At 41.6% G+C, this 15901-nt stretch overlaps 1 protein-coding gene across 1 annotated transcript in view; it reads right to left on the reverse strand.

Annotated features, from left to right (window-relative positions):
- atg2b (autophagy related 2B) overlaps positions 1-15901 on the reverse strand; it is a 154532-nt gene that overhangs the window by 60006 nt on the left and 78625 nt on the right. The window contains 3 exon segments of the mRNA XM_048249342.1: positions 1098-1267; positions 8159-8295; positions 11070-11212. Coding sequence (XP_048105299.1) covers positions 1098-1267; positions 8159-8295; positions 11070-11212 — 450 coding nt within the window.

A 15901-nucleotide genomic window follows, 5' to 3' on the forward strand; every position in this document is an offset into this window, starting at 1 on the left:
ATCTCGATCTATGTTTCTTTTCTCAACAAGTAATGCTTGTGAATGCGGCGATGACGTATTTTGACAGTTGAGTCACTTGTCTTGGTTAGGTACTCATACCAAAGAAAGGCAACTGTAAAGTTTGATTTCGTACTTGTAATTTTTGAATTCATATTTTTTTCATCTGTATTCTGATTGATAAAATACACACAATATATTTTATGCACGACTGGACTCATTCGAGAATTCACAAATATTTATTTTATGCACAACTACAGACAAATGTATGCGTGTATGAAATCTATGGACACGAATATTTTTGACAGCTATCTCATTCCATAGTAGTGACAGTAGCCCCTGTGTGTATGTGTGTGTGTGTGTGTGTGTGTGTGTGTGATACCTTGGCGTGTGTGTGTAGTGACAGCCATAGTGTGTGTGTGTGTGTGTGTGTGTGTGTGATACCTTGGCGTGTGTGTGCAGTGACAGTAGCCCCTGTGTGTGTGTGCGCGTGTGTGTGATACCTTGACGTGTGTGTGTAGTGACAGCCCTAGTGTGTGTGTGTGTGATACCGTGTGTGTGTGTGTGTGTGTGTAGTGACAATCCTAGTGTGTGTGTGTGTGTGTGTGGTACCTTGGCGTGTGTGTGTAGTGACAGCCCTGTGTGTGTGTGTGTGTGTGTGTGTGTGTGTGTGGTACCTTGACGTGTGTGTGTAGTGACAGTAGCCCTAGTGTGTGTGTGTGTGTGTGTGTGTGTGTGTGTGTGTGTGTGTGGTACCTTGGCGTGTGTGTAGTGACAGCAGCCCTAGTGTGTGTGTGTGTGGTACCTTGACGTGTGTGTGTGGTACCTTGACGTGTGTGTGTAGTGACAGTAGCCCTAGTGTGTGTGTATGTGTGTGTGTGTGGTACCTTGGCGTGTGTGTGTAGTGACAGTAGCCCTAGTGTGTGTGTGTGTGTGTGTGTGTGTGTGTGTGTGTGTGTGTGTGTGTGTGTGTGTGTGTGTGTGTGGTACCTTGGCGTGTGTGTGTAGTGACAGCAGCCCTAGTGTGTGTGTGTGGTACCTTGACGTGTGTGTGTAGTGACAGTAGCCCTAGTGTGTGTGTGTGTGTGTGTGTGTGGTACCTTGGCGTGTGTGTGTAGTGACAGCAGCCCCTGGGTGATGTTGAGGCAGATGGAGAAGAGGCTCTGGCACGAGCGGCTCTGGCTCTTCATCCTCCTCTTCCTCCTCCGGCTGCCCACGTCCAACGCTTCAGCAAACGCCAAACTGTCATCCTCTGAGCCACTATCCTCCTCTACACACACATAAACACATGGAAATGCACATTATCGTGCATATACTCTCCCAACTGAACTTGCTAAATGCTAACTCCTCACCTCAGTAGTTACTCAGGGCTAAATGCTAACTCCTCACCTCAGTAGTTACTCAGGGCTAAATGCTAGCTCTGATGCTAATCTCAGTAGTTACTCAGGGCTAAAACCCAAGCTGTTTGCGTTCCAGTTAGTCAACAAGTCGTGAGAACAATGCTACCGTTTCTTTAGCAACAAGTCGTGAGAACAATGCTACCGTTTCTTTAGCAATTGTCTGTTATTAGCAATTGTTATCAGATATAGTAATACCAGTTTGTAACAAAGCATTACACAGTATTTTACACAAACAAACATCATAGCACCATAGCGACAGATAGAAGCATTACACAGTATTTTACACAAACAAACATCATAGCACCATAGCGACAGATAGAAGCATTACACAGTATTTTACACAAACAAACATTATAGCACCATAGCGACAGATAGAAGCATTACACAGTATTTTACACAAACAAACACCATAGCATCATAGTGACAGACAGGTTGGACACTATTGCTTCTACGACTGATTTCCTGAGACACAAATCAGACAGAGCTGCTAATAAACATCGCATATCTACGGCAGCCATCTTGGAATCTATGGCACAGCCATCTTGGAATCTACGGCTCATTTACTGTTACGGGCACAGACATCTTGGAATCTATGGCGCAGCCAACTTGGAATCTATGGCACATCTTGGAATCTACGGCTCATTTCCTGTTACGGGCACAACCATCTTGGAATCTAGGGCACAGCCATCTTGGAATCTACGGCTCATTTCCTGTTACGGGCACAGCCATCTTGGAATCTAGGGCACAGCCATCTTGGGATTTTGAACTCGGAGTACTTTGGGTTCAAAGGAGCTGAACGAGTCAAGATACAACTTCAGGGGGCATTCCATTTGCAACTTGGAATGAATGGAACAAATAGAAGGCGGCATTACACAGGCCTTAATGCTAACCCCGACGCTGACGTCAGTAGTTACTCAGGGTTAAGTACTAACTCTGATGCTAACCTCAGTGGTTACTCTGGGCTTAATGCTAACTCTGATGCTAACCTCAGTGGTTACTCTGGGCTAAATGCTAACCCCGACGCTGATGTCAGTAGTTACTCAGGGTTAAGTACTACTCTGATGCTAACCTCAGTGGTTACTCTGGGCTAAATGCTAACTCTGATGCTAACCTCAGTGGTTACCCTGAGCTAAATGTGCTGCTATTGTGTGTCCATCCAACAGTAAAAGTAATTTTCAAGTTCGAGTTTGTCTAACCACGGCCCCTCCATGCAGGTGTGTATGTTTATGTGTGTGTATCTGTATGTTTATGTGTGTGTATGTTTATGTGTATGTTTATGTGTGTGTGTATGTTTATGTGTATGTTTATGTGTGTGTTTATATGTATGTTTATGTGTGTGTATGTTTATGTGTGTGTTTATGTGTATGTTTATGTGTGTGTGTGTATGTTTATGTGTGTGTGTATGTTTATGTGTGTGTTTATATGTATGTTTATGTGTGTGTATGTTTATGTGTGTGTTTATGTGTATGTTTATGTGTGTGTGTATGTTTATGTGTGTGTATGTTTATGTGTGTGTGTGTTTATGTGTGTGTGTATGTTTATGTGTGTGTTTATGTGTATGTTTATGTGTGTATGTTTATGTGTGTGTATGTTTATGTGTATGTTTATGTGTGTTTTTATGTGTATGTTTATGTGTGTGTATGTTTATGTGCATGTTTAGGTGTGTGTATGTTTATGTGTGTGTGTATGTGTATGTTTATGTGTGTGTATGTTTATGTGTATGTTTATGTGTGTGTGTATGCTTATGTGTGTGTGTATGCTTATGTGTGTGTATGTTTATGTGTGTGTATGTTTGTGTGTGTGTATGTATGTTTGTATATGTTTATGTGTGTGTGTGTGTGTTTATGTGTGTGTATGTTTATGTGTGTGTATGTTTATGTGTGTGTATGTGTATGTGTGTATGTGTATATGTGTGTGTATGTGTGTGTATGTGTGTGTATGTTTATGTCTATGTGTATGTTTCAGGGATGCAAACAGAGGTATGGTCAAAAAGGAGTGAGATTATCAAAGCCCACACCCCCGCAGGAAATATCATATAATTACATTTTGCCACCACCTCTGCCATCCAGGGCTCACAAACACATGTGAGGTGAAAAAAGAGAGAAACATTACCAACCAAGCCGTAAAAAAAAAAAAAAAAAAAAAAAAAAAAAAATATAGGGTGTAAATCACAAGTTTCATCACGATTCGATACAATATTGATTCTTTAAGCCAATGATTTGATTATTTTCGATCCTTCGATTTTTAGCAATTCCATGTGTTACTGGGGTCTGTTGTTCATAGGAAATGACAGATTTTGATTAATTTTCATGTATTCAAAAATGGCAAATATGATTATGGATTAATTATTAATTATTAATTACAGGCCAAATACTGAACACTGACTGTGGAATCAGCTAACACACTTTGTTCTCTTTTCCTCCCCAAAAACCTCCTGTCACTTCACTTGCCAGATGCTTTAGAATTGAACATGGTTTCACTCATATGTTGCAGTCCAAGTGAAAGGACACTAGCCTATTTGGAATATTCTGTATGCTGCTGTTCCTTTTATGAGAGCAATTTAACTGACTGAACAAGTTTTCATCAGGCTATTGGATGCTTTATATGTGAATGCTATATACTTAATTATTTAATAATTACCATTAGCTAGATTAGAATGGTTCTATATGCAGTTGTCATATAAATGCTTGTTTTGTTCTGCGTGTTTTGTAGTAGGCTATTCAAAGCATTTCACGTTCATCACTCGTGGTGTCGGCCTATGTCTTGAGTGATCGCTGTCCCTTTAAATGTCTGGGACTTTAAATTAGGCCTACGTTTTGACTCTGTGCTGTTTTTGTTGATGGACGGCGCCGTCTTTCATTCAGTTTTCCTACCGTTTTAATTAATGACACATGCAATTCTGTGGTTGAAGTAGGGAATTGTTTTTACCCGTATTCTTGCAATTCCCACATAAGATTAAATACTAGGCCTAGGTCACTGACAGGAATAATTTTATTATTGTACGGTTCCGGATGATCAGTCAGATGGCAGCGTGTTGCGTGTTGAAACTTCCACCTGAAGTAGACTGGATGTATGTTTATGTTTATGTCTATGTGTATGTTTATGTGTGTGTGTATGTTTATGTGTATGTTTATGTGTGTGTGAGTGTATGTTTATGGGTGTGTGAGTGTCTAATTGTTGCCTAACCACATATTACCAAATGGATATGCACCTATTAGAGTGTTCAATGTGAGTCTGTGTGTACACACAACCTTAGAGCTAAAGAATTGATCAGCTGGTGCGTGCGTGTGTGTGTGTGTTTGAATGTTATTCCCTTGCTGTAAGCCTCTTTGTATAAAACCCTCTGCTTAATTGCACTGCATGTAAATGGACTATTATCGCTGTTCTTCTTAATATTATTATTATTATTATTATTATTCTTCCGACCAAATTTGACGTTCAAAGGCTCTAAAACCACTGAACCGTTCGGCGCCATTCAACCACTCCTACAAAGGTCTTGTAACAGAGATTTGTTCTATGTTTTTCACATTTGTGAACTTTATACTTTTTTAGATATTTATGATAAAAGAGCAAAGAAATTCTCATAGAGTTAACATTGACCGCCCGTGGCGCAACTTTTAGCATTATGACGCGACCTCCACCTGAAAGCAATCAACAGTAGCAGAGCTACCTGGAGCTGTGAATCTGCTGAACGTCTTGGCTGCTGTGCCGTGGTCACTTTATTTGCTCGTGAAACTCTCATTCAGAGGCACATTTCTCTAATTACAGACAAGGTAAGTGTTTCCGGTTTTGGTATTTGAGTAATTTATGTCGTCAAACATTTTGTAACGTTCGCGTTATATATGTATGAATGTATGAAACATATAAACTACACTAACGTTATAACGTTAGGTAACGTTAACGTTTTAACATTAGTGAAATAGGCTAGTGGAATTAGCACCTTGCTACGTTGATTAAGGAAACCCACTGTTAATCAACGTTAATATGTCGTCAACGTTACAGTGACCGGTTAGCTGTAGGTTTCGATAGATAACGACAATCAAACGTAGGCCTAATGCACTAACGTTAACGTTACATTTGTTCATTAGGCCTACTAACCAGCAGCGTTTTAACTAGAACGTTAACGTAAACCAGAGAAGTAAGTAGGCCTACAGATACTATGGCTCTGATTTTATTCGACATCAGGTCACTTTACACGGGTGTATAGAATCAAGCACCTAGAATAGAATGCAGACTGGTGCTTGATTATATGCTGTGAAGGAACCTGATGAAACCCATCATGGGTGTCATGAAGGACATGAATAACGTGACTCATTGTTGATGGTCATAACGTTATAGCTTCCACCGTTCACATTTTAGTTAAAGCTAACAAATATGCCTAAGTAAACACTATCACGGTATGCTATCATAGTTCGTCTATTGATGGGTTTCATCAGTCAAGTCAAGTCAAGTCAAGTCAAGTCGGCTTTTATTGTCAATTTCTTTACATGCACTGGTCATACAAAGAATTGAAATTTTGTTTCTTACTTTCCCATGGAGACATAGACATGCTTTAAATACAGACATAGACATACTATAGACATAGCCATAGACAATAAACATTAAATTAAAGTGCAAGACTGAAATATAGAACATGTATGTATCAAAATAGAAATATAGGACATATATATAAAAAAAAATAGAGGTAGTTGTGTTGTATATTTATATAGTCTTAACAGTTACATGAAGTTTAAACTTGTGCTTGTGTGACCTGTATATTTACATTGATATGCAGTATGCAGTAATTTCAAGTATATCAGGCTTGATGTGAAGCAGCAACACGTTAGGCCGCGCAGTCACAGTGCAGTTCCACAGGGCGGTGTTGGGGGAGGGGGTTAGGGTAGACAGGATCCTAGTTTCCTAGGTTCCTGGCTGGCTGGTGGGGCTGTCAGTGATGGGAGAGTGGGTAGAGTGTTCAGCATCCTGATTGCTTGGTGGATGAAGCTACTTGCCAGTCTGGTGGTGCGGGAGCGGAGGCTCCTGTACCGCTTTCCAGAGGGCAGGAGGCTGAACAGTTTGTGTGCAGGGTGGGTTGTATCCTTGACAATCATTAGTGCTTTGGCGGGTGAGGCGGGTGGTGTAAATGTCCTGCAGGAGGGGAGTGGTGCTCCAATGATCCTCTTAGCTGTGTTAACAGTGCGCTGGAGGGTCTTCCTGTTCTGATCTGTGCAGCTTCCGCCCCCACACTGTGATGCTGCTGGAGACGATGCTCTCGATGGTCCCTCTGTAGAATGTAGTCATGACAGGAGGCGTGGCACTTGCCTTCTTCAATTTGCGCAAGAAGTAGAGGCGCTGCTGGGCTTTCTTCGCCAGTGATGCTGTGTTGGTGGTCCAGGAGAGGTCGTCGCTGATGTGTACCCCCAGAAATTTTGTGCTGCTCACTCTCTCCACAGCATCTCCGTCGATGGACAGTGGTGGCAGTTGTTTGTGGCCTCTCTGAAAGTTGACAACAATCTCCTTGGTCTTGCTGACATTTAGCAGGAGGTTGTTGTCTTTGCACCATTTAGCCAGCAGGTCTACTTCTTCTCTGTAGTGAGCCTCATCGCCCTTAGTGATGAGGCCCACCAGTGTTGTGTCGTCCGCAAACTTCACCAGATGGTTGATTGTGTCGTCCGCAAACTTCACCAGATCAGGTCCCTTTCCACAGGTGTATACAATCAAGCACCTAGATTATGAATGCATTTGTTGCTTGATTATACTCCTGTGGAAAGGGACCTTATGAAAGCCATGAATAAGCTACTGTTAGGACAATTGCAGACATTCCTTGTATTGTTTTGGCATAACTGTTAAACTTGTTTGCTTTTGTCTTTTAGGTTCCAGACCAGACCAGTGGTGATGACCATGTATGACATTACGTGTGTGCCTGTCTGTGTGCACACCTGTCAACCATACATCTCTGACAATGTTGCTAGCAACATACTAACATACATTCTTACAAACATGTAACCATATCATACATACCATTTAACCATACTGAGACTTATCTGAGATCTACACTGAGACATTCTGAGAACTATATTGTTGTGTGAGGACTATACTCACTAACTATATGGAATATGTATACCTGTGAATCATATTTGTCAACCATTCATACCTTTGAATCATTCCTGTGCTGTAACATCTGTGAAACATAGCTGTGCTGTTAGACCTCTCTTTTTAGACCTGAGCTGTGCTGTGTGAAAAATAAGATTCTAACCTAAGTTCTGTCTAAAACTGATCATCTGAAGGGCTGACTCTTTTATTCTTCAGTGTATATATCACCATCAAATTTGACCTAATACCATTAACTGAGGCCTCTAGCTGTTGCTGCCAGTTCAGAGTTACCACTGATAAATAGATCTGTCTTAGGATAATATGATTGGCATTATCAAGTTCTGTATATACACACAACTGTGATTTTTACTTCAAGCTTACATTGGTAAGTGTTCATTAGTGTATTCTGAGTATCATTCTGCTGTATTAAAACCAAGAATGTTGATCAATATTGAATTGACCATTTATTTTTACTGACTGTCATATACTCTAAGCTAACATCTAACCAAGTAAGTGGTTTTCAAGAATACTGTAAGACTGTGTAATCTGAATAATCATACTGTAAGTAATATAATGTTATACACAGCAGCTTTTTTGCATTTACATGCAATGGTAATTCCCTGGAATTGCATTTTCTAGTTAATAAATGTAACTGTAAAGAGTGTGTGTGTGTGTGTGTGTGTGTGTACCCTCTGGGCTGAAGTCTTTAAGGTGTGTGTTGATCAGTTGACTAGCCACTGACAGTCCGACTCCATACGGCATACTCTCCACCGTTTCCACGGGCGACGGGGCAGTGGGTTCCCATAGCAGCAAGTCATTATTTATTCTGTGAAAAACAGGAAGTCATGAATGTGTGTATGTAAGTAACAGAAAGTCAAGAAAGTGTGTATGTGAGTGTGTATAGGTGAATGTAGCTTCTCAAAGTTGTAATGGGTTGGGTGATCCTAGCAAACACAGTAGAGACTGGCATAACATACCTGCCTCTATTACAATACCTGACTCTATTACACCTGGCATAACATACCTGCCTCTATTACAATACCTGCCTCTATTACACCTGGCATAACATACCTGCCTCTATTACCTCACACATTATTGTGTGTGTGTGTGTGTGTGTGTGTACCTGTGTGTGTGTGTGTGTGTGTGTGTGTGTGCGCGTGTGTGTGTGCGTGTGCGTGTACCTGTGTGTGTGTGTGTGTATATATATATATATATGTGTGTCAAGTCAAGTCAAGTCAAGTTTATTTATATAGCACATTTCATACACAGAGGTCATTCAATGTGCTTTACATAAACAAAACCAAACGATAATAACAAATAAAAGCATAGAAGGGCAATATAGTCAAAGAATAGTTAAAAGGTAAAGATCATAATAAAAAGAAAACATAAAACACAAGGTAAAATCATTTAAAAATAAAGAATAATTAGTAAGCAAAAACAAAGGCAAAAAGTAGTAAAAAAAGTAATAAAAGACAAAGTAGAATAATTATCGAGGCAGATTCAGAATTTGTAACTCGCACAGTTAGCAGAAAGCCGCCTGAGAACAGTTTGGTCTTAAGTCTAGATTTAAAACTGGCTACAGTTGGGGGCCTTTAATGTCATCCTAAAGTTGGTTCCACAGCTGAGCATAGCAGCTAAAAGCTGCTTCACCATGTTTAGTTCTAACTGTAGGTTTTACTAGCAGGTTTTTCACCTGGGACCTGAGAGGACGAGAAGGTGTGTACTGCTGAAGCATGTCTGACAAGTATTTAGGTCCTGCTCCATTTACTGATTTATAAACAAGCAATAGTGCTTTAAAGTCAATTCTGTGACTTACTGGAAGCCAGTGCAAGGACTTAAGAATTGGAGTAATGTGGTCAGTTCTTTTAGTTTTTGTTAGAGTCCTAGCTGCTGCATTTTGTATCACCTGAAGCTGTTTAATAGTCTTTTTAGGAAGGCCTGTGAACAGTCCATTGCAGTAATCAACCCTGCTGGAGATAAATGCATGAATGAGTTTTTCTAAGTCATGTTTTGACATCAGCCCTCTGAGTTTGACAATATTTTTGAGGTGGTAAAAAGCTGATTTAGTTATCGCTTTCATGTGGCTGTTGAAATTTAGATCACTGTCAATTAATACACCAAGGTTTTAACAGTATCCTTTGCCTTCAACCCTTTTGTGTCAAGGAGAGTGGCAACCCTAAGTCTTTCCTCATTTTTACCAAATATAATTACTTCAGTTTTTTTCTTTGTTCAGCTGAAGAAAATTTTGAGACATCCAGGTGTTGATTTGTTCTATACACTGACACATAGATTCAAGAGGACCATAGTTGTTTGGTGATAGAGCTAAGTAAATTTGTGTGTCATCTGCATAGCTATGATATGAAATCAAATTATTTTGAATGATTTGTCCAAGTGGGAGCATATAGAGGTTGAATAATAGTGGCCCCAAGATCGACCCTGGGGAACACCACAGGTCAAGGACGTTGGTGTTGAGGTACAGTTTCGATGGCAACAAAGAAGCTCCTTTCTTGTAGATATGATTTTAGCCAGCTGATAACTATGCCTGTAAATCCAACCCAGTGTTCTAGTCTGTGTAGTAAAATATTGTGATCAACAGTGTCAAATGCTGCACTAAGGTCCAGTAGCACTAGGACTGATGTTTTACCTGAATCTGTGTTGAGGCGCATGTCATTGGAAACTTTAATGAGAGCTGTTTCAGTGCTGTGATTTGTCCGAAAACCAGACTGAAAGTAATCAAAATACCCATTTGATGTTAGGAAGGTGGTTAATTGATTAAAGACTACTTTTTCAATAATTTTGCCAATAAAAGGTAGATTGGATATGGGCCTGTAATTGTTTAGCATGGAGGCATCCAGGTTATTCTTCTTGAGAAGTGGCTTTACAACAGCTGTTTTCAGTGACTTAGGAAAAGTGCCAGACAGCAATGATACATTTACAATTTGAAGGACATCCGGGCCAGCTATGAGGTGAAAAACAGTTTTGAAGAAATTGGTAGGCAGAGTGTCTAAGACACATGTGGAAGGGCTGAGATTCTGTACCGCTTTTTCAAGTGTTTCAGAGTCTATCAAGCTGAACTCTGACATCAAGTTTAGTTTCCCTCTGTTTGTTGCTGGAAGTTCAGGTTGTTGAATTTGTAATTGAGCAGATATGTTGAGTCTGATTTTGTCAATTTTACCTTTAAAAAAGATGAAAACTCATTGCATTTATTAGTTGAGAGAAGTTCAGGTGCTAATTGTGAGGGGGGGGATTTGTTAACTTATCAACAGTTGAAAATAGAATACGAAAGTGTTATTTGAACTTCTATTGATAATGTTAGAAAAGAAAGACTGTCTTGCTTTGCATATTTCAGAGTTATATGTGCGGAGCATCTCTTTATGGATTTCATAGTGGATCTGAAGTTTGTATTTACGCCATTTTCTTTCAGTCTTCCTACACTCTCTTTTTAGAAGAGAGAGTGTGTGTGTGTGTGTGTGTGTGTGTGTGTGTGTGTGTGTGTGTGTGTGTGTGTGTGTATATGTGTGTGTGTGTGTGTGTGTGTGTGTGTGTGCGCGTGTATATGTGTGTGTGCGTGCGTGCGCGCGCGCGTGTGTGTGTGTGTACCTGTTGTGTAATTTCTCGTAGAAGGCTTTGCTGGGTAGAGTGATCTGCAGGTTCGGAATGCTGAGTTCCAGGATGAAACGAGAGTTGGCCGTTGTCTTCTCCTGAAACTCTGTCATCTCCAGCACGTCACCAGGAATGACCATCTAACACACACACACACACACACACACACACACACACACACACACACCCACACCCACACACAGTCAGTATGTTTACATGCACAGGTAAGTCGAGCTACAGTTATAGCTCGGCTGGGATTTGACCATAGACAGTAAAAGATTTGACTGGACCACTGTCATGATCTTCGTAGACATAGAACCAAGTATTAATGTATTAATGTTTTACTTGGGCAGCCGTGGCCCACTGGTTAGCACTCTGGACTTGTAACTGGATGGTTGCCGGTTTGAGCCCCGACCAGTGGGCCGTGGCTGAAGTGCCCTTGAGCAAAGCACCTAACACCTCACTGCTCCCGAAATAGCCATTGTAGCAGGCAGCTCACTGCGCCCGGGATTAGTGTGTGCTTCACCTCACTGTGTGTTCACTGTGTGCTGTTTGTGTTTCACTAATTCACCGATTGGGTTAAATGCAGAGACCAAATTTCCCTCACGGGATCAAAAAAGTATATATACTATACTATAGTATACTATACTCAGCCACGCTAGATGGCGATATGCGCCCAAACGGAACACATTCCCCAAATTCACCATCTTAGCCAACTTGCTAGCGAAATTTCCATATTAGCTTACTTGCTAGCAAACTTTGCATCATCAGTGTAACTAGTTAAATAGTTGACATTACTTGCTGAACATTTTTGTATGGACATTCTGGGGGATGTTAATTTGTATATGTATGAGAGAAGCTTCAACTTCTGGGTATGTAGCATTGTGGCATAAAGCTTAGGTAGTTAGCTTGCTAACTCTGGCAGAAATCTCAGGTGTTCTTGTTCCATGTAGTTTCGTGCAGCCACAGGGTTGCGGCAACAGCACATAGACTAGCCTACAGGAAAGCTGCTGTGCATGAACTCATTCGGAATATTTTGAAAACGTAACAGCTAGATATTCTGTCTTATTTTGTAGATGAAAATGAAGACATTTTAGTCTTGTCTTTTTTCGTCAACAATAATGCATCTACATGTGCATATAGCCTACGGACTGCAAGTTCAGCTGACATAACGGAGGATAAGACGAAGACAGGATGGTTCATGTCACGTATCAGCTGTAGTTTTGCTCTTTCTTGTCAATCAACTTCCCGTGACACGCGAGATCTCAAGGAAAACTTTGCAGGGGACAAGCTGAGATGGGCTATGAGACAAAAGTTCACACTCGGTATCATGTTTCAACTAGGGGTCGACCAATTATCGGCCGGGCCGATTATTAGGGCCGATATTTTGCGTTTTTATAATAATCGGTATCGGCCATTTTTTCCACTAATAAGCCGATATTGAAATGGATAAAGAATGAAACGCGTTACTTTGTCTGTAAAGCGTCTCTCACTCCCTGCATTTGCTACTCTGTGGTCAAGAGCATTGTCCCGCCCACTACACCGTCTGATTTGTTAGTTAGCACGAATGCAGCCAATCAGGATCGAAGACTGAACATAGAGCAAGTTTCTCACTGAGGCAGACTGTAGACTGGACTTCAGCTGTACGGAATGGGGTAAGGGATGCTTTTATTTTGGAGTAACTGGAGGTGACGTCAGTACCGGGGTTAAGGCTTAAGGGAAACTTTGTTCATGCACTGGGCTACTGCTGCTGTACTGAGTTGCTAAATAAAGACAGACTCAGACTACGTCGTTGCACGAACCTCTTTATAGGAATAACTCGACATGGTGTCAGGAGGGGGAAAAAAAGTGTGTCGTTTTGGCGGAGGAATGGGAGAGGAGCCAGCAGAGATGGCCATACCAACTGCTACGTTCTCAATACAACCTCCAGAGCCATTCGATTTCTCCAAACCTCAAGAATGGGAGCGTTGGATTAGGAGATTCGACCGCTTTCGGCTTGCAAGCAATTTAAGCGCAACGTCGGAAGAAAACCAGGTAAACACATTAGTGTATTGCATGGCCGATGAAGCCGAAGGTGTGTTAAAGGGGCTAACGCTAACTGCAGATAAAATGAAGTACACAGATGTTAAGGCGGGCTTTGATGCATTTGCAATGTGCAATGTGACTTAAGAGGAGAGAATGGCGGTGCTCACAAGTGCTCTAATGTTGATGCTGTGTATACTAAAAAGGAGTTTTCTGGGTATGGTTAATCAGCTGGGCCGCTTCTTGCCTAACCTGGCTGAAAAAGATAAAGTGCTAAGAGACCTGCTGTCCAAGAAGAGCCACCGCCTTTGATCAGTTCAAAACAGAGCTGTCATCCACACCAGTGCTTGCACTGTATAACCCAAACAGTGCACTAAAAATCTCTGCTGATGCCTCTTCCCTGGCCTGGGAGCAGTCCTGCTGCAGATGAGTGATGCCAGACAGGCCCTGGCAAACCTTGGGAGCTGACCTGTTCACGCTGAAAGGCAAGACCTATCTACTAGTAGTAGATTATTTCTGAAGGTATGTGGAAATTGCTCTGTTGTCATTCACAAGGTCCACAGATGTGGTGGTGCACCTGAAATCCATGTTTTCTCGTTTCTCGGAATTTGTGAATTTCTTAAAAGTGTCTTTGCAGCAGAGTATGGCTTTGTGCACATCACAAGCAGCCCCACGTTTCCGCAGAGCAATGGGGAGGTGGAATGCACTGTACAAACCGTGAAAAACCTGCTAAGAAAGGCATCAGACCCATATCTTGCATTGCTGGCCTACAGAGCAACCCCTCTACAGAACGGCATTGCTGGCCTACAGAGCAACCCCTCTACAGAACGGCATTGCTGGCCTACAGAGCAACCCCTCTACAGAACGGCCGAGCTGTTGATGGGGCGCCGCCTCCACACTACTGCTGAAGCCAGTTTTGCTGGACTACAACGCGCTGGAGGCCAAAGAAAGGGAGAAGAGGGCAAACGACGCAAAATCCTTTGACAAGAGACACGGCGCGAGAAACCTGAAGCCACTCGTACCTGGGGAGGATGTGTGGATCACCGATACACGAATCCAGGGCACAGTGCTGTGACACTGCCACATTAGTTAAATTAAGTATTATTTTTTACATATATGTCTGTAGGTCTCATATAATATCAGTGTGATATGAATATGTACTTATTTATATGTATTTATCATGCTTTATTTCCACTGTGTATGATGGTATGGATGTTTTGTATAAGGGCCTATCACCGCGCACCCAAACTTATATAGTGGAGCGCGCTAGATGATGGGGGCGGTCTGAAGAGAGTAGCAAGCGTGTGTGAGATTTTTGAACGTGTGGCGCCAGTACTCAGTGCTGCAGCTAAAAGTATTGTGAACTGTTTCTTGTAAGGGGTAAATAGAAAGAAAGTATCCCTATGGTGGAAATGGACTTCATATAAGTTAAAAGCCGCTTGTGGTGTGTGGAAGACCAGCGCGTTACCAAAAAGAGGACGCGTCAAGAAAGCCTTTACAGTCGGCTGGCTGGATTTATTCACCGGAGTTGGTGAGACCGATTGTTTTGTATTGTACAACTGCAAGCCGCATCATGTAAGTCGTGATTTTTCCCCTTTTGTGGATTACCTTTTGTTTGCTACGTCAAGGACAATTACCGCAGCCGCCTTCTCGCTTACTTGTTGGGATTATACAGACTCTGCGGGCGCCCTGGCAAAGGATATCTTTCGCTTAGTTTGGACTTCTAGGTTTATTTTCGGGACTAAAACAAAGGACATTGAAATAATTTGGGGTTGTGTGGGTCATTTAATGTGTGAAAATATTAGGGTTGTGCCGATGGACGATATCATGGTCCATCGTGATGGTTGACAGACATCACGATGGAAAGCAACCATCGTGATGCCACGCCCCCACATGCCAGTCACTAATTCCTGCTGTAACAGGCTAAAACATAAAAAAAAGAAACTTTCCCTGGAAATGAAATTGAGCCTACTTTTAAGGCTGTCAGCCAAACAGTTTACTGTCTTGTAAAAATAAAAGAATCTACCGCCTTATTCAAATAATTCCTGACTGTGACGCGAATGTGTAATTGTCTTTTTGTAGCCTACATGTCTCGCAGGCCTATAGCCTACATTGGACATAAAATATGTAGCCTAATGTTTTAGCAGAAAATAGTCCTATTGAATTATTATTGTTAGGCTACGACTAGGACATTCTAGCTTTAAATATTTTTTATGGGCTACAGCGAGCCAAATCGTCCTTCTCCTCTGTGTTAAAATAAACCATTTCTTTCTTAATTATAGGATCAGAAGGTAGCGATCCATCTTTCACTGTGAGGCTTGTATTTCATGCATTGATTATTTGTCCCCAGGGGCAATTTATACAAAGTGCTTTGAATTGAATTGAATTGAATTTAGCAAAAGTCCCAGACAGCAGCGGAGTGGTAATCTATTTGTAAACGCTTTTTTACTTCGCCCTCCTATAGCCTGGACTGGGCTGATCGCAGCCCTTTTTTCACTTCCGCCCGCCCTCATAGTCAGCATAGACGGTAGCCTGATAACGGGATGCTGCATAGCGCACTACTGAAGATTTTAAATGAGTGACCACAATAGTAGTCTTAAGTAGCTTTTTGTTGGGCCCAGGGCTGGCAATGTGTAATATTCATTGGTTGGTGCACAATGCAAGTGTTCAGATTGATTGTCTATCAGTCTTGCAACAACGATTTTCTTGGAGCAGATCTTCCACACAACTTCGTAGCCTGGTCAGTATGTCTCTCTTAGCTGTCCACTTTCATCAGGCCGTTATAGCCTATATAATATATTTTTATT

The sequence above is a fragment of the Alosa alosa genome, chromosome 1, assembly GCF_017589495.1.
Source record: "Alosa alosa isolate M-15738 ecotype Scorff River chromosome 1, AALO_Geno_1.1, whole genome shotgun sequence".
Classification (NCBI taxonomy): domain Eukaryota; kingdom Metazoa; phylum Chordata; class Actinopteri; order Clupeiformes; family Clupeidae; genus Alosa; species Alosa alosa.